Raw genomic sequence first — 20,018 nt, 5'->3', positions numbered from 1 at the left:
CGACCACTTGAGAGTTGTAGTTGCGCCGGTAAAGGAGATTATCGCGAATCTCATACTGGGAAGCTTGGCGGCGAAGAGCGCGTGAAGGGGTAATCGCTGATTGGTTTGAAAGGTAGTCCTTCCGTTGTTCGGCAGCCATGTCATTGACATCGATAGAAGATGCCACGGAGTCTAAGACGGAGAGGCTGGCAAGGTCAGCTGGAAGCGTTGAGCGAGACAAAGCGTCGGCGTCATTATGTTTGCAACCAGATCGGTAATAACGCGGATATCGTATTCTTGCAGACGCAGAGCCTACCGGGCCAGCGGCCGGATGGGTCCTTGAGCGATGAAAGCCAGCATAGGGCATGATGGTCCGTGACTACGTCAAAAGAACGGCCGTAAAGGTAAGGGCGAAACTTTGTGATTGCCCAGACAATGGCCAAGCACTCCTTTTCCGTTACAGAGTAGTTCGCTTCGGCTTTGGTGAGAGTACGGCTGGCGTAAGCGACTACGTATTCACCGAAGCCAGAGGGGCGCTGAACAAGCACAGCTCCGAGGCCGACACCACTCGCGTCTGCGTGCACTTCCGTTGGCGCCTGGGGGCCAAAATGGCGCAGGATGGGCGGGGCTGTGAGGAGGCGGCGCAAGGTGTTGTAGGCGTCGTCGCATGCTGGTGACCACAGCGAAATGTTTGAGGTATTGCCGAGGAGCTCAATGTGATGTTATGTTATGGGCCCAGGTCCATCCAGGAGCTCTGGGCAGGTAACAGATCAGGTTCACGGACACGCGCACGCTTTTCTTTTCTTGACCATTATTGGATCACGAATCACACACGCATACAGCTTAGTGACAGGTACAAAAAACCGTCCTACTATGACTTGATCCAGTCGTGGACTCGACGCCGGTGCAGGCAAGTCCGACGGTGCTCGAAGTCCGGTTGAGGAGAGTCCTACGATGCTCGAACACCGGTTGAGGTGGCAGAGACCGGCGGCCAGGGTGTGACGCGGGATCCTGTTCATGCCCAGGCGTCCGAGTGCCCGGTAGCGCGGCAGGCCACGCTTCGGCGTCTGCGTCCGGCGTCTGCGTCGCTGTCCGGGGTACTGTGGTGGGTCACGCCCGGGTACTGCAACGGCACCAGTGCGGCGGGCAGGCACGATGGAGCAGTCTAGCTGCCTCCAGGAGTCGTTCGCAGGATGGCGAAGCGCTGTGCGGCACAAGACCCCGGACCAAGTGCCCAGCCGGTGCTGGCGAGGCGGCCTATGCCGCCAAGCCCAAAACGATGAGTTCAACCCCAGCGACACCCAGAAACGTCTGTCCCGTCCTCCTGCCTCGAACGAACTCACGCGCATTGGCTCGCCCCGCACGCGGCCGCACTTCACTTCTCGACTCGAGCACTCCCACGCACGATCACCATCATCATAACCTCCCCCCGTTTCAAGACAGTTTCTTGCAACTGTTCTGGCGGCGGGGGGGGGGGGAGACGTGGCGGGGGGAGAACAAACTACACCCATAATAAACACAAATCAGAAGCACACAAAACTTCACAATCCAACACACGAGTTCATTTTTTAAATTTCTGTTTAGTCACCAGAAACACATTCCTACACCTTTCACACGCTGCTCATGTACCATAGACACAGCACTCAAACACACGCACGCTTTTCTTTCCTTGACCAAGTGCCCGGCCGGTGCTGGCGAGCCGGCATATGCCGCCAGGCCCAGAACGATGAGTTCAACTCCAGCGACGCCCAGAAACGTCTGTCCCGTCCTCCTGCCTCGAACGAACTCACGCGCATTGGCTCGCCCCGCACGCGGCCGCACTTCACTTCTTGACTCGAGCGCTCCCACGCACGATCACCATCATCATAACCTCCCCCCGCTTCAAGACAGTTCCTTGCAACTGTTCTGGCGCCGGGGAGGGGGAAGACGTGGCGGGGGGAGAACAAACTACACCAATAATAAACACAAATCAGAAGCACACAAAAACTTCACAATCCAACACACGAGTTCATTTTTTAAATTTCTGTTTAGTCACCAGAAACACACTCCTACACCTTTCACACGCTGCTCATGTAACATAGACACAGCACTCAAACACACGCACGATTTTCTTTCCTTGACCATTATTGGATCACGAATCGCACACAAGAAATACAAGGCTGCAGAATGCAGGCCCAAGTTCACACATGGCTTACGTAGTCAGCGTCCACATTATCAATTTCCTTGACATACTCTTACGCACTTCATATGGAAGCAAGTTCCCATAGTTTGCGACACCTTTGTATCAGTGGCAGTCCTTGCGTGGCACAAACTTAATAGCGGGATACAGTCACTGTAGTCACATTTCTTGCGACAGATGGGATGAGTGTTTGACATGTTTCCTTCTACAGCGGCGACAGCCACGGTGAGGAAACTGGTACGCTGTTTCTAATATTTTTTCAGCATGTTGATGTGGAATTGTTCCTTTGCACCTCCCAAGTCAATGAGGTAGTTCACCTCGTTTCTCACGCCCACAACTTCAAAAGGACCTCGCCATTGCATGAATAGTTTGTTTGAATAGGCCGGCAGGAAGATGAGCACTTTTTCTCCAGGCTGTAGCTTCCCCGGCCGACTCTTGCGGTCGTAGTATGTCTTGTTTTGTGAGAGCCTTTTTTAGGTGGTGGTGCTGTTTTGATGCGAAAAGGCATATATCGGAAGTGGTATTGTCCTGAAATACTGGAAAAAGCCGCTTTTTTTCCTGCTTCCAGCAACCATAGTGACTTTCTAATAACGTACCCTTCGTAAAATCGAACTTGGAGAAAAACGTTTTTTGTCCTGCAAGGGCGAAGACGGCATCAATGCGCGGAATGAACCCACAGTCAGACTTCAGGACGTTATTGAGCTCCCGGAAGTCACTGCACAATCGTATGCGTTGTCTGACATCTTGACAACCACAACTGGCGCATGGTAGAGGGACTTCGACTTCTCGATAATGCCAAGACGCAACATCTCCCATTATTTCACAGGCTGCTTTTTTCCAGCAGTGAGTACGATGCCACTGTTTTATGGCATGTGGTTTCATTTCCGTCCTCGGCTTAAACCGAATGTGCTTGCGGAAACGAGCTTTGCACGTCGAGGAGGAGGAGGAAGAACATTTATTTCCGCCGAATATGGTGGAGGAGGAGGAAGAACATTTATTTCCGCCGAATATGGTGCAGCAGCCACCTACGTGTCCGCACGCAGGCACTTCTGCACTTTCTCGCACAGCTTGCTTCTCGTGGGAGGTGTTCTTTCCGGCCACCAACATCCTTCTTGAGATGAACCACCACTGATTTTACGGCTTTGGAAACATAGAAGAGCTGCGGCCAGTCTTTCGCCTCTGCTTGTTCTCCAGATAGTCTAAAAACATTATCAGAATATGTGCCTTTCTTGGTATGTCTCGGTCGCCCACCTTTCCGGCGGCGATCCTCACCAGCTGTGTGAGTCGCTGCAGCTGTATCTAAAGTAAGATAGTCATTTCGACATTCAGGACCATTCCCAGTGCTGCTCAACAGTCGATTTGTAAGCTTCTCACGCTCGAACTTTCGTAGCAGCTTTATATAACCTAGGCCAGCCACAGTCTTGACTCTTAACTCTCGTTATGCATTTTCTCATCTTCACGCATTTTCACATTTCTGCTCTCAACGACTTTATTCTCAACCTTCTCATAGGTGCACACTCCTTCCCTGTGATCCTTTATGAAGGTGCTTACGTTTTCAGTATTACTGTGACAGTCAGTAACGCACCTTTCTATGCAGACATATGTCCTTATGGAGCTCTTAGTCTCGTTAAGAACTGACGTGAACATATGAGGACGGTGTCCAACTGTATCTATGTCAAAACAGAGCACATGTAGCGCTAAAGGCTGTCAAATACCTTAGTCTTTGACAGCTTTGTCCTCATGCTCTAGATGTGATATTACCCTACTAGCAGGTGCTGCGGCCTGTAATGCTCCATGTGCTTCATTAAACAGTGGGGTCACTTTGTTAGGGCTCTGATCCAACCCAGTAGCTCTATCTATGTAACGTCCAACACCATGAAACGAGGTGTTTTTTTTCCTCCGCTGTCACGTGCTTTCGAAGCTCCAATAGTGTTTTTTCGGTCGCCTTCAACCGCTGTTCTCTCTCACGGAGTTCTGTATACCACGTGCAAATGCTTGGGTTCGGCATTAGGCATCAGCCGCCCATCCATTCGCGTTTCTGCCCAGTCCGCTTCTAATTCCTCTTTGTCGATGCTAAGCTGTTCTTCGTACTAGCCGAGGAATAATTTAGGCGTCATATCTAGCTGCTCTCTCATCAGCACCAACGCCTCGAGCTCCATCTTCACCCCTCACGACGGCTCAGATCTGGCACGGCAAGAAATGACGTTTGCCCGAACCTTTCTCGATACTCTGCCCTCTCACTGACGGATTAATTCCTCGAATCCAATGAATTCTAGGAATCCTGGCAGGCTCGCCAAATTGTGATGTTATGTTATGGGCCCAGGTCCGTCCAGGAGCTCTGGGCAGGCAACAGATCAGGTTCACGGACACGCGCACGCTTTTCTTTCCTTGACCATTATTGGATAACGGATCACACACGCATACATCTTAAGGGCTAATGTGACAGGTACAAAAAACCGTCCTACTATGACTTGATCCAGTCGTGGACTCGACGCCGGTGCAGGTGAGTCCGACGGTGCTCGAAGTCCGGTTGAGGCGAGTCCTACGATGCTTGAACTCCGGTTGAGGTGGCAGAGACCGGCGGCCAGGGTGTGACGCGGGATACTGTTCATGCCCAGGCGTCCGAGTGCCCGGTAGCGCGGCAGGCCACGCTTCGGCATCTGCGTCCGGCGTCTGCGTCCGGCGTCTGCGTCGCTGTCCGGGGTACTGTGGTGGGTCACGCCCGGGTACTGCAACGGCACCAGTGCGGCGACACAGGCGCGGCGGGCAGGCACGATGGAGCAGTCTAGCTGCCTCCGGGAGTAGTTCGCAGGATGGCGAAGCGCTGTGCGGCACCAGATCCAGGACCAAGTGCGCGGCTGGTTCTGGCGAGCCGGCCTATGCCGCCAGGCCCAGAACGACTAGTTCAACCGCCAGCGACGCCCAGGAACATCGACCCCGTCCTCCTGCCTCGAACCAACTCACGCGCACTGGCTCGCCCTTCACGCGGCCGCACTTCACTTCTCGAATGACTCGAGCACTCCCACACACACAATCAGCATCATCACACTCAGTCAGCGGGGCGACAATGGAAGCAAAATTCCGTATAAAACGCCGAAAGTATGAGCACAAACCCAAAAAACTCCTTAGTTGTTTGACGGTAGTAGGTTTCGGGAATGCAGTCACAGCTCGAAGTTTGGCGGGATCAGGACAGATACTATCCTTGGACACACGTGGCCCAAAATGGTCAGCTCACGAGCAGCGAAATGACACTTCTTCAAGTTGAGCTACAGACCGGCGTTCGCAAGACATGTCAAGACCTGCTTCAGTAGAGAGAGGTGGGTCGCAAAGTCCGGCGAGAACACCACGATGTCGTCAAGGTAACAGAGGCACGTCTTCCACTTCAGGCCACGCAGAATTGTATCCATCATACGCTCGAATGTAGCAGGAGCATTACAGAGACCGAATGACATGACGTTAAATTCAAAGAGGCCATCGGTTGTGACAAACGCGGTTTTAGGGCAATCCTCCGCAGCCATGGGCACCTGCCAGTAACCGGATCGTAAATCGAGTGAAGAAAAGAGTTCAGCACCTTGTAAGCAGTCTAATGCATCATCTATACGAGGAAGAGGGTCGACGTCTTTCCTCTTGATTTTGTTTAGGCGACGGTAGTCAACGCAGAAGCGAATAGAACCGTCTTTCTTCCGTACTAGGACAACAGGGGAGGACCAGGGATTGTTAGAAGGCTCAATCACTCCATTCTGAAGCATTGTGTGAACTTGGCCTGCAATAACTCGGCGCTCGGTGGCAGACACTCGATAAGGGCGCTGACGCAGGGGAGCATGGGAACCGGTGTCAGTGTGGTGGGCAACAGTTGATGTGCGGCTCAAAGCAGGCTGGTGAGAGTCGAATGAAGTACGGAACGGATGAAGCAGCGCGAGATGTTCAGAGCGTTGAGGTTCAGGAAGACTGGCATCGATGGAACGGAGGAAAACGTCGGCAGAAGACTGGTCCAGCGCAAGGACAGGCGGTGTGAGTGCAGCCAAGTCAGTGGGCTGTGAAGCGGGTGTTGCGTCACCAGGGAAAATAGAATCAATGAGCTGGATGTGTCGAGGCATTCACCGCGACGCAGGGATACGGGAAATGAGAACGGATTACAAATCCAAAGCGTGGTGAGACCAGCTGACACAGAAAGTACCGCGTAAGGCAGGAGGAAATTTTTGCGGCTTAGAAAGATAGGCGATGGGATGAAAAGTACATCAGTATGGCGGGAAAAAGCACAAGCGGTGGGCACAAGAACGATAGAGCACGCAGGGAGATCAGTATCTTCGGCAACGAGGGCTTTGGGAAAACGAACGTTTGGCGACGGTTCGTCTAGCGCAAAAAACTCCAGTTCGGCACGAGCACAGTTGATCACCGCATTATGACGCGACAGAAAATCCCAACCCAAGATAAGATCATGAGAGCGGGAAGGCAAAACTACGAACTGTATTGCGTACACAACTTCTTGAATGATGACTCGAGCGGTGCACACCGCTATAGGCTCTACAGGCTGGGCATTTACCGTGCATAGCGAGAATCCTGAAAAAAGGTGTCGTCACTTTGCGCAATGAACGGCAAAGACTTGCAGCCATGGCAGAAACAGCAGCGCCGGTGTCGACCAGAGCCTAGTACAATAACACCCTCAACAGAAACTTCAAGCAGATTTGCGGTAGATACGTGAGACCTTTTACAGTTCGCTCGTTGCGCAGTTCTCGCCTCAGGAACTGCGGCATTCAGTTTTCCTCTTGCGCAAGATTGTGACGCCGGCGCAGAGGAGATAGGAAGCGGCGACGCGGCGAGGTTGAGCGGCGAGGAGAAAAGGTAGTAAGGTCATTCACAACGGAACCTGCAGATGAATCGGCGGCTGCGTACTGATCCCGGGTTGGCTGCCAGGAAGCTGACGTTGGCGCGATAGAACATCATCGGGAGTGCGATTTCGGCAGTACCGGGCAATATGGTCAGCACATCCACAAGAATAACAAATGGGACGGTTATCACTTGTTCGCCATGGATTGCGGCGCTGTGGACGAGGCGGAACGAAAGGCTGTGGCGCCTGAAGAAATTCCTGTACAGGCGCTGGAGGCGTAGCGTACACCACAGGGTAGCTAGGTGGCCGTGGTCGGGCCGCGACCGCAGCGTACGTCAGCGATGCGACAGGAGCGGGGGCGCATGTCATTGGTGGAGCGACAAGGACGTCGGCGTATGCGAGGGTCTGAACGGCTTGTGTGGGCTGAGGAATGGGCGCTGGCAGATGGACAGGGGGAAGGGCGTCTGCCACGCGGTCGGCGATGACCTGTCGAAGGGGCGCCAAATTGCGGGAAAGCTCGCAGTTTGTGGGCAATAGTGATATTTGGCGAGCAACTTCCTCTAGGATGAAATCTTTGAGCTACTGCAGCAGCGATGAGGTCTCAGATGTAGCGGAGAGGCCAGAAAGTGATTCCACAGGCGCGGAAGACTGTCGAGGGAGGAGTCGCTGCTTGCGCAACGCATCGTAGCTTTGACAAAGGTTGACAACTTGTGCAACAGTTATCAAATTCCGGGATGTTCACATGAGAAAGGTGTCATATTCGATGCCCTTCAGGATGTGCTTGATCGTTTGTGCTTCGGGCATCCGGGCATATACACGACTGCATAGGTGGAGCACATCTTCAATGTAACTGGTAAACGTCTCGCCGAGCCGCTGCGTTCGATCGTGCAAGCGTTGTTCGGAGCGGAGCTTGCGTACAGTAGGACGACCAAACACGGTGATAAGGTTCGCCCTAAATGAGTCCCAATTCGTGATTTCGGCTTCATGGTTACTATACCACAGGTTGTCAACTCCGGTTAAATAAAAGATAACGTTAGTTAACTTTGTCGCGTACTCCCACTTATTGTACGAACTCACTCGCTCGTATGAAGCAAGCCAGTCGTCACAGTCGGTGACGTCTGTCCCACTGAAGAGCGCAGGGTCTCGCTGGCGTGAGGAGCCAGAGCAGACGACCGGCGGGGTCATCGGGGCAGTTGGTGGGTGTTCGTCTTCGGCCATGTGGATTACCGGTAGCGTGCGAGTGCGAAGCTCCAGCGTGAGGCAAGGGTATCAGGCCGCACCTCCACCAAGTGTAAAGAAGGTTTAATCTATACGTCGAGGACGGCATCGAGGTCGGCGAGGAAGCGCACGATGATCAAACCAGCACGATGATCTGCGCGATCACAATGATTGCCTCCTCTTCATCATCATCCAGAAAAAAGGGCTCATGTTCTTCTTCACAGAATAAACAATATACAGAGTGGAATCATATGCGTGAGGACGTATCAAAGCAAAGCGAAGCATAAGCTGTGAAATGCATGGAAAAGTACGGAAGGGGTAAGAAGGGCTGTGCGCCTACTTCGCATACGATTAACTACGCGAATCGGATGTGAATTTTTTATATCTGGCTTTATGCCATTTTAACAGCCACAGTAAGCACATCGGATCATTTCCTTAGTCATGACGGCTGCCCTATAGGCAGTAATATCGGTGCTACTTTACGCTGCTTATTGCGAATTCTTTTGTTTATCAGGCAGTGCGGGCGCAAAGAACATCGTTCAATGTGCGCAGGGATGTGTGTCACCGGAGCTCACGAAATATGGCTTTCCATCGAATATTTAGAAGTGCCGAAAATTGGGCGAGTTGGTGAAAGTTCATGATGAAAAATAGCGCAAAAAATACACGTCCTTGTCGTCCCTCCGTCCTTCGTGTACTTTTTGCGCTATTTTTCATCATGAATATTTAAAAAACCTGAGTACGCATGCGAAAACGTAATTAGCCATGAAGGCATTTCGCAAACACTTCCGGTAATAATAATAATAATAATAATAATAATAATAATAATAATAATAATAATAATAATAATAATAATAATAATAATAATAATAATAATAATAATAATAATAATAATAATAATAATAATAATAATAATAAAAAAATTGGTCCACAGGAAGGGAAAGCGCAGTATGTCACACCTGTTTCTGTGGACACCTGAACGGCCCCGTAAGGAAAGGAGGAAGGTGGCAGTGAAAGTGGAAATTGAGAAAGAGGAGCGGTAGCGGAGGGCTACGGAGTAATTTCGATCACGTGGGGATCTTCAACGTGCGCTAATGCCCCCACAACGACAGTGTCGTACCCGCCTTAGACTTGACGGGAGCCTTCAACAACTCATGAGGTATTACTCGCTCATCTTTCACAAACCGGCTGGGGATGCAACGCGTTCAGATACATTCGGCAATTTTTGACAGATCGCCAATCCTACATTAAAATCCAGGATACTGAACATGGCCCTTTCCAACTTGAAAGCAGAGGAACAGCACAGGATGCAGTGCTGTCTCCTCTCTTGTTTAATCTGGCTATCATGCACCTGCCGGCCCAGTTGGAGGCTATCGCTGGGGCGCAGCATGCGCTATATGCCGATGACATCACCCTGTGGGCTACGCAAGGCTCTCTCGAAGATATTGAGCCCAACCTGCAGCAAGCGGGAACCATAGTGGACATTTATGCTCGCCGCTGCGGCCGTCAGGGCTCCCCTCAAAAATCTGAATTTGTACACATACGCCCATCGCCAAAGTGTACGGCTAAAATTGAGCTCTCTTTGGAGACTGGACTAATTTCTGAACAAACAGAAGTCCGGGTAATGGGGCTCTTCATTCATCAACATAGACGGTCGGACACTACCCTGGCCCAGCTTTGTAAAGGGGGGGGGGGGGCAGGTGGGCCGCATGGTCCGCCAGGCTTCTAACAAACATGGGGGTTGCGGTGCAAAGACGCCTTGCGGCTGACGCATGTATTCGTGAAAAGTCGAATCCGGCATTCGACTCCTTATTATAGCATCCCGAAACAAGACGGGGATGCTCTCGAAGTCATCCTGCGCAAAATTTTAAGTTTTAAGAGAGCCCTCGAGTCAACACCTCCAGCCAACGTCTCCTGGGGCTGGCCATGGTGAACACGTTCCGGGAGATCCGAGAGGCTCACTTAACCAACCAATACACACCTCTTTCTAAGACACTGTCGTGTCGCCGCTTCATTGCCCGGCTACACATCCAACATACCACCCTTATGGAGGAGTGTGTACGTCTCCCTTTCGAGTGGAGATGCGCCCTCCACGTACGCCCTCTTCCTACATGACATGTGAAGACCACAATGGCCAGCGCCTGGCGCGGGCAGAAGCCCTGGGCCGCCATTATGGGTTAAAACCCGGCACTTATTACGTGTACACCTCCCCCCCCCCCCCATGGGGGATAGTACACGGTCGCAGTGGTCTACCAGTCCAAAACAGTTAACGGGATTACATTTCGCGCCCGCAACATTACTCACGCTGGGGAGGTCGCCATTGCTGCTGCCCACATTGATTCCAAAACAATTATCTTCGACTCGCGAGGGGCTTGTCGGAACGTCGAGCAAGGCTGGGCTCCATACCTGGCCTACTGACTACTTCAAAACTGCAACCTATACCTGGGATCCCACTCAGTGGAACATAGCACGGGCTCCTGCTCATACAGGTCTCGAGGGGAATGAGACAGCCGACACCACCGCCCGTGCGCTCTTTCCGGGCTTCCTCGCTCGACCCCTTAGATCAGGATTTCGAATTCAAACACGGGTATTCTTTATTATGAATCTTGCCATAGATTTTATACTCGCCCGAGTAAAGGTCTAAGGCGTAGGAGCGGCTTTTACTCCGTCCCTATACCCATACTCTACTGTGCCGGGCAGCACTCAAACATTTTAATCCTTCCTTCACGGGCAGTTGTCCGCACTGTGCGGAGAAGTCTTCGGACATCTGCCACATGGTGAATGCTTGCTATTCCTTTTCACCCCAACCCAACTCGGGAGAACTGGGAGGCAATCGTGCTCGGCTTCTATGACATGCAGGCCCAAAAGGCCTGGGCCAGCGCGCGCGGGCAGCGGCCGACGCCAATGGGTCCCGTACTAGGGACTCCACCTAATATTTGCAAGGGCCGGATCTTCAAGGTCCCGCTCATGCATACCTCTATTCCCTTTCGATATATTAAACCACCACCACCATCGCACAGCATACGGACGCCTCTTCGTTTCGCCTCCATCGAGACGCCGCGGTCGAGATCGAACCCGGGTACTTCGGCACAGTAATCAGGCGTCTTACCACTGCACCACCACGGCGGGGATCTGCAATTCAGTTTATGCTTTCTTTGTTTTTATCTCTGATAGTTCAGGATCTCCCACTGTTATGACTACCCTTACTTCCCGCGTTGCAATATGTTGTTCCAGGTGTCTGGCAGTCCTATTGCTGTCGTATTTTCGCATTATCCTGCCGTAAGCGTTGCGTAGAATTTGGCTTGATCCGCAAGGCGACTGTTGTGAGGTAAGGATTGTGTGAAGCGATTGTCTGCTAGTCGCTGGATAAAAGCGTAGTTGCTTCTTGCATCCTATGTCAGCGCAGGACTGTGCCTACCCGCCCACACTGAAAGGTATTAACTTCGTGAATTCAGTGATGTAGGGGGGGGGGGGGGGGGGGGCGTTCAGCATGCACGCATTCCATATTTGCGTAAGCAACAAAACCTCGAATAGTGTACACCTTGGGCGCTTTGAGGTAGCTAATGCCTGATAAAGCTACAGACAGCCAGTTTTCTGCTGGAGTTTTCGCATATTATTCATGGGCGCAGGTATGCTTCCGTCGACGGTAATATATATATATATATATATATATATATATATATATATATATATATATATATATATATATATATATATATATATATATATATATGGTTTTCATAGCAAAATTCTTTGTTTTACAGTACTTACCTGGTGGTAGCATCTCTATCGGCACAAGATCTGGAAGCAGGAATGAGCACTTCAGCTTTCTTTCGCATGCGCCCTAAAAAGCCACCTTTAAAAGTGGCTTTTATGCAAAATGTAAAAAACCCTTTTATTCAAAATTGTCGTCAGAACATGCTATTTAGCTAAAAAAACATCGATCGCTTCGTTTCACTGTTTTGTTAGGTCGTTAATATTTTGACAGTGCCCGATAAATTACACGACCAAAAAGTCGCTTTGAAGGTAGGCTGTTATTCCATTTTTTTATTTCAACATGGCAATGACAGTTTCGGAAAATGTGGAAATTACTTGAAAAGAAAAAGGGAAGCATACGAAAGAAAGAAAATATATGTTAAATAAAGTCTAATGTCGATGATATACATCACAACATAAATACTACATAAAGGTATTGCAATATTATGGCCCGGATAAAAGACAGATGTATATTCAGCAGGCTATTTTACTAGTCGGCCTGTTGTAAGTGATAGCCCTTCACTACTTTATGCTGAACAGAAAACGCTCGCATGTTTACGTATAATACTGAGATCATCCCTGGTCCAGCAGCAGACGTCCCACTCCGCCAAAAATTAGGGGGGTTCAACGCTACTGAATTTGGAGCAAAAGCTTTGGCTGCGGGCGACCGATTTTTGCATCGAATATAACCAGCGTTCCTTTAAACACACCAGAATTCAGCGGCGTTCTCGGCAGAACCCACTTTCATGCCCTGCGCATGCAATGCCGGCAGACTCTTTCCTGCTCGACTCGGTCAGCTCTCCGCGGAGACAGGCGCATGGACATTGCGGAAACTACCCTTCTCTCCTCGCTAGTGCGCGCATCTGCTGAGACGCCACTGCTCTCTTTCTCCTCTCTGCAGCGAGCGTAGCGGCGGAACGCCTATGGAACGGCTCAGCAGGTTGCCACGGTTTCGGGGCATGCGCAGTAGAGGCTGCTGCTCTGCGCTGCGACCCTGGCTTTATATGCGCAGTAAAGCTTCGCTTCAAAAGTTTATACCTGCTTGAATGATCTTGGCTGGCAGGTGTAAGCAGTACTGGGCCGACAGTTAGAACAAGAATTCGCCGGTGTTTGTTTGTTGGCAGGTGAGCTGGTTGCTTGACATCACGAGACCACATCACATGGCCCTGCGTGCTGCCAAGCTGGACAGCTTGGGTGACGGGAGTTCTAATTATTGTTTGCGCTTTATTTCATTGTTTTATTTTGCTTCTGTGTAAGCTCCCAAGTGTCACCACTACTGTATAAGTTCTGCATGCTTCATCTTCATATCTCATTTCCAGAGCTATTTTTTTTCGTGTTTGTAAAACGACAGCTGTCAAATTTTAGACCGCAGCTGTTTGGCGCCCGCTCCTGCGTTTCGCGTCATCATCGCCGTTGGCGTTGTCCCTCGTAACCAGCTCCGCAGCCGGGGCCGCGCGCGCTCCACCACTTCCTCCTTCCCTGTGGTGGCGACCACGCATGTACTCCAATTACTGCGCGCGCTCTTGCCGCCCTCGTTCGCCGCTGCGTGTACCCTCCCTCTTTCTCTGTGGCGGCGACGGTGTTCTCTGGTTGCCAAAGCACCGGCTCGCTATCAGCGGATCACGGTGCATGCATCTCAGGCCGTAACACAGAGCCACGTTGTCTTGACTCGCTAGAGGCGTCAGCTGCATCAGTCAGTCGCTGTTATCTCTTCACCGGGTAACGTTCCTATGGCCCCATGCTCTGCCTCCCGCAACCTCCCGATGACTTAACTGCTCTCTTCATTTCTCCTACCACAAAGCTTCATTCATGACAGTCAAGAACTGTTAGTGGAGTGCTTTTTGAAGGGATACGCGTGAAAAATAAAAAAAAAAGTCTGTAGTTGTAATACATGTCTGGCTCGAAATCTTTGCCTCAGTCTATCGAAAATGTGAAACAGCTGATGAGATGCATTCAAATATCGCATTAGGAAGTAACGTATTCATCGTCAATTTTTTTCTTATCGTGTACGCCTCTCCTGCTAGCGTTCAGGCCTGAAGCAGACTGAATAAATAAAAATAGACATTACCGCTGGAACGTCAAGTCAAACACGCTGCCTCAATAGACCGCACAAGCCCGTTCTTTAGTGCTTAGTTGAAGCACGGCTCTCTATTGATGTCGATTGGTGCATAAATTAATGCTGTCGTGGACAAAATGTGTCCCACTTTTGCGGCGGCTCTGGTTGACCGAGGCGGGATGACGTCATGGAGGTCTCGGCCATTCACAGAGCGCCACCACAGTATGCACGAATGTGTGTCTTATGTGGCCATATGTCAGTCAATGATCAATTGCTAGTTAATAACTGATTGAATTAATGTTTTACTAATTGTTGACTAATTGAGTTATATAAGAATTAATTAGTGAGCAATCTATAAATAGATACGTAATGATTTATTGCCTACCTAATGACTAACCAATTAATTATTAAAGACTAAATATATTGCCAGGCATGCGCACAGAAGAGGACAAGGAAGTATGAAAAAGAGGCTCTCCAGAATAGAGGATGAAGAAGAGGAAGCTCACCATCTATTGGTTAGCGCACCAGGTTAAGGTGCAGAATCCCTGTAAATAAACCTTAACAATGTGGTGGAGGTGCTGTAACGATCACCACTGATTCTTTTCTACCTCGTTCGAGCCGACGACTCGCTGGGCTCCCCCCTTTGACCGCCACAATGATCCAAGACGGCGACGCACGGCAGCCAGGTCCAGCGGCACCTGGTCCAGCATTACCGTGAGCCGCGGACCTTTTCTGGGAAGGCTGGGGAAGTCGTGGACGAGCGGCTCACCGATTACCAGCGGGTGAGCAAGTACAATCGCTGGGATGCCACTGTAAAGCTGGCAAATGTTTTTTTCTTGGACTCCACAGCCCTGACATGGTTTGATGACCATGAAGCGTCCCTGAACGAGCTGGGATCGTTTTGAAGAGGAGATTCGAAATTGTTTCGGGGATACCACGGCAAAACGGAAATGCTTTGAGCAGACTTTATTCCATCGAGCCCAAGTGCCTGGCGAAACACGCACAATGTACATTGAAGAGGTCCTAAAACTCTGCAAAGCGGTGAATCCGAGCATGTCTGACGAAGACAAAGTTGGCCACCTCTTAAAGGGCATCGCGTTGGACGTATACAACTTTTTAATTACAAAAAAAAAAACTTGGATTCTCCCACGGCCGTGATCAAGCACTGTCGTACGTTCGAAGCTTTAAAGCTGCGTCGCATAACCCCTAAATTCGGCCGTCTGCCTAACGTGACCACTGTTGCAAGCGTGGATTCTCACGAGCATTCACATGAGCCTCCGCATTTGGCCGACATGATTCGCCAAATTGTCCGTGATGAGTTCTCCCGCCATCAAGATGTTGTGAATTGCAGTGCAATCCCCTGTGATAGCTGCTCCCTGCAGGCAGCTCCCGTCCAGCGCTCTTCTTCTTGGGGTTCTACCGCTACTCCTCCCGCCCGCGACCACCGAAACGAATCATACGGCCCTGCTCCCCTAGCTCGTTTCCACTACAGGGCGCCACCTCCTCTGCAACGACCCCAGCGGCTGGACTTTGTTGATCGCTTCGATCCTGTTTCCGAGGACTATTATTTGGACCGTGCTCGTGAACCATCAGTCTGTTATCGCTGTGGTATGCTTGGCCACATATCCAGATTCTGCCGTCCCCGGAACCCGGAACCCGGCACCACGCTACCAGCGCCAATGTTCAAATCGCCGTTCTACCGTGAGTCCAGATGTCCATGACCCGACCTATTCAACTCCTTCGGGCTCCTACCGCTACGCACCATCACGCAACGACTCAGCAGCTTTTGACCGCAGCCTGACTCCCCCTGCCCGCCGCTACCGACGTTCGCCCTCTCCTCGCCATTCTTCTCCGCCACCGGGAAACTAGCGTGTACGGCCGATGGAGGTGCGCTCGCCCGGTCATTGATATTGCCAATTCCTCTACCGGTCGTTATGCTGAAGAACCGCTTGGAAGTGTTAGTGGATGGTGTCTGTGTTATGGCCTTAGTGGATACGGGTGCTGCAGTTTCCGTGATGAGCTTAGATTTTAAAAACCGTCTCGGCCGCAAAATTAAGTTTTGTTGGGATAGAACTGTCATATTTCGAGGTGTAGGGGGAGAATCGTTGGTTCCGCTTGGTATTTGTTATGTAAATGTAGCGATCGCTGGACACGAGTTTAGAACCGAATTTACGGTGCTCCCTCGCTCTATGCACGACGTTATTCTAGGAGCTGACGTTTTACAGCAATGTGGCGCAACTCTCGACTTCAACAGTGGCGAGATATCAATAAGCCCCAGCCTTCGATCGGCTCTCATAGAAGAATCGCCGCGGGCTGTCCAAGTGTTTTCTGTCTTTGAGGATACCGTCGTTCCGGCGATGTCCGCCATCTTCGTCCGAGTTGTGTCCTCGGGCGCGGTTCCCAATGCTTTCGACGCTCTGGTGGAACCCGTTTCATTTCCCGGTGCAAAAAAAAGTGTGTTGGTGCGCTGCAGCGTTGTTCAAGTGAACGAGGGCCGTGCCACGCTTTGGACTGTCAACCATTCCAACGAACCTGCCGTATTGCCGCGTGGTTTGAAACTCGCCGACTTTGAAGAAGAACGCCTTTCTATGCGCATCGCCGCGTTCAGCGACGACGTTGCTCGTTCAACTAGACGTCCCGATCATGCCGATTCCCAGTTTCAGTCCATGATAAACGAATCGCTACCCATCAACGACCTCCGGATATTGATGGAGGTTTTTATGAAACATGCGGACGTGTTCGACTTTGCTCGAGATCAGCCACCACCGATTCCGCCTTCCCGCACCCATCACATGATCGACAATGGATCTCCACACCCGATTAGACTGACGCCATACTGTGTTTCACCTTCAGAACGTAAGATAATTGACGAACAGGTCCGTGATATGATGCAAAGAGGAATTATTCAGGAATCATCTAGCCCATGGGCCGCCCCTGTGATTTTTGTGAAAAAGAAAGATAGCACCTGGCGATTTTGTGTCGACTATCGCCGCCTCGATACTGTCACAAAGAAGGATGTTTACCCGCTCCCGCGTGTTGATGATGCCATTGACTGCCTCCATTCAGCTTCTTACTTTTCATCTATTGATTCACGGTCCGGATACTGGCAAATACCGATGCATCCGAAAGACAAAGAGAAGACGGCATTCGGGACTCCCGATGGGTTATATGAATTTAGATGGCTTTCGGCCTATGCAACGCTCCGGCTACCTTTGAAAGATTTATGGACACTCTTTTGCATGGACTGAAGTGGCAAATTTGCATGTGTTACCTAGATGAAGTAGTGATTTTCGGGAGGACCTTCGCCGAGCATAACAGCCATTTAGCTGTGGTCTTTAACTGCATGGAGAAAGCGGGTCTCGTGCTGAACTCTAAAGGCCTATTCACACTTGCGACTAGATGAGGTCGTGCGACTGGTAGTCGCGCGACAGAAGAGAGGAGCTCGCCACTACCGATGTTCACACTTGCGACTGTCGCCTTCTCGTTCTGTTCTGGTTCCGAACGAGTTGGGAGTAGGAGAGCTGCTGGGCGATGACAGTAAACGTCGGTATACAGCCGCTTGCCAGACACTTCAGCTTTTTTAAGCGAGCCCGTGTGGATGCCGCGCTCTCGTGTTTCCAGGAGAACGCCGACGTGTCAATGTAAAATGTTGCGCCTGCGTGAAAAACCCATTTCTCAAACTCCTCCCAGGCCATATCCTGCTCCCTGCCTTTGAATTCCGGGTGCCGTTTGTTGAAAAGGTAGGGGTATTCTTTAATTCCATTGAGAAGGTGCTCGATCGAGTACTCCGGGACCTCGCTGATTGGTGAAATGGTTTGCGACTAGTAGTCGCGCGACTGAAAATTCGAGCAGTGCCCGATCGGCCCGCGGCAGTCGCTTTTCGACCGATGCGACCATTTGCAACTGTCGCTTTTCGACCAAAACGGTCGCGCGACCGCTGCTAGTCGCAGGTGTGAACGGGCCTTAAGAAGTGCCGCTTCGGTGAACGCCAGATCGTTGTGCTTGGGCATTTGGTTGACAAAGACGGGGTTAGGCCTGACCCACAGAAGATTGAAGCTGTCAGCTGCGTCAAAGAGCCCAAGTCTGTGAAAGAACTCAGGAGCTTCCTGGGACTTTGCTCTTACATTCGACGCTTCATCCCCAAGTTTGCTGACGTAGCCTACCCCCTCACATGCCTCTTGCAGAAAGATATTCCTTTCAAATGAACTCCTGAATGTGATTCTGTGTTTTGCCAGCTCAAGTTTCTTCTTACCTCTCGGCCCTTACTGCGTCATTTCTGCCCGACAGCTCCCACTGAACTCCACACTGACGCAAGTGGCATCGGCGTGGATGCTGTGCTCATACAACGGCATGACGGAAACCAACACGTTGTCGCTTACGCAAGTCGCACTCTTAGCAAGTCTGAAAGCAACTATACCGTGACGGAGCAAGAGTGCCCATTTATTGTGCTCAAACGCATCAATGAGTGGAATTACGTCGTGTCTCGCCAATGTTCCCAAGGTCGCCCCTCTAGGAAAACACAAGTAGTTCATGTCGCAAGAATGAAGCGCTGCCACTCTTGGGACTCTGACGATAGCCCAGGGGCTTCGTCTGCGAAGGGGGAAATGTCAGGCATGCGCACAGAAGAGGACAAGGAAGTGCGAAAAAGAGGCTCTCCAGAATAGAGGCTGAAGAAGAGGGAGTTCACCATCTGTTGGTTAGCGCACCAGGCTAAGGTGCAGAAACATTCTGTAAATAAACCCTAACAATATTGTCACGCCTCGATAGAACGCCAAGGAGGACCCAAAGATAGGACGGGTTTAATAATCAACCAGGACGAGTCTTGCGCTCCAACTTCCTTCTCTTTCAGGCTCGCGCTTGTGGGGCCAGTCATCATCTTTGGCGTCGTCTTCTATGCGGCATTTGCCCCCTCCTCAGGAAGCATCGTCTTGATGAGCATAAAAGGAAGTAGGAGGTCAAGGTCAGTTCGAGTTGTACGGCTTCATGCGTACAACGTGGACGACGTCGGCTTGTTGCTGGCGTCGCTTTGAGGTAGACACCCCGTCTGGCACCACCTCATAAGTGACGTCGGTTAAACGTCGCTGAACAACATATGGCCCGAAATATCGCCGCAATAGTTTTTCGGAGAGTCCACGGCGGCGAATAGGCGTCCAGATCCACACTTTGTCGCCAGGTTCGCACATGACATGTCGGCGTCTATGATTGTAGCGTCGTGCATCATGCTCTTGCTGATTTTTGATCCGCACACGAGCTAGTTGGCGAGCTTCCTCTGCACGCTGAGCGATTTCCTCGGCGTCCTGATTCAGATCGTCGGTGTCGGCATTCAGGAGCAACATTGCATCCAGCATAGTTGTTACTGGCCGCACTTGAAGGAGGCTGAATGGTGTCATACGAGTGGTGCCTTGGCGTGCCGTATTGTAGGCGGACGTGACGTAGGGAAGAACTTCGTCCCAATTCTTGTGGTTCACGTCAACGTACATCGAGACGTGACAGTATTTAAATCCCGTTACCAACTCAGAAATGAGTGAATCATCATCGTCAACGTCACCATCAGCCGCACTTTAGCTACAGTAGGGCGTAGGCCGCCCATATTCAGCCACACTGGTTATGAGTGTGACAAGGGGACGGTGCGATGTTCACGAAGCACATGCAGAACAAAAGAAACGGAAACGTAAATCCGTCAAAATCTTTAACAGTACTCCGCGACAGTCGATAGCCCAGCACTGCTGCGCCGGACGGCGAATGATGTTACAAGACAAGCGAAGCATACAGCATGACTACTATCTGTGCTGCTGCACTGAGCCTCGTGTGCTGGGCTGTCTAGATTAGTACGAAACAGGCCCCACCAGTAATCGGCCGGTATCAACCGGCGCCCCAACAAGCTGCCGCTACTTGTTTTTACTTCCTGAATACAGTGCAGACATTATCAGTAAAGAACACACATTTGCAATAAACAACTTAGCATGCCCGATAGCTATTTACAATTGTTAAGTTAGGAATACATG

At 50.9% G+C, this 20,018-nt stretch overlaps 1 protein-coding gene across 1 annotated transcript in view; it reads right to left on the bottom strand.

The window, feature by feature from the left end:
• Positions 1-20,018, bottom strand: part of LOC146190163 (uncharacterized) — a 94,566-nt gene that overhangs the window by 34,849 nt on the left and 39,699 nt on the right. The window contains exon 3 of the mRNA XM_084605428.1: positions 11,973-12,002. Within this exon, the coding sequence (XP_084461554.1) occupies positions 11,973-12,002 (30 nt within the window). The remainder of the gene's footprint in view (positions 1-11,972; positions 12,003-20,018) is intronic.

The sequence above is a fragment of the Amblyomma maculatum genome, chromosome 5 (genome assembly GCF_055883805.1).
Source record: "Amblyomma maculatum isolate TAMU_Amacu chromosome 5, ASM5588380v1, whole genome shotgun sequence".
Lineage (NCBI taxonomy): Eukaryota > Metazoa > Arthropoda > Arachnida > Ixodida > Ixodidae > Amblyomma > Amblyomma maculatum.
This window is presented reverse-complemented; position numbering and strand designations above follow the sequence as displayed.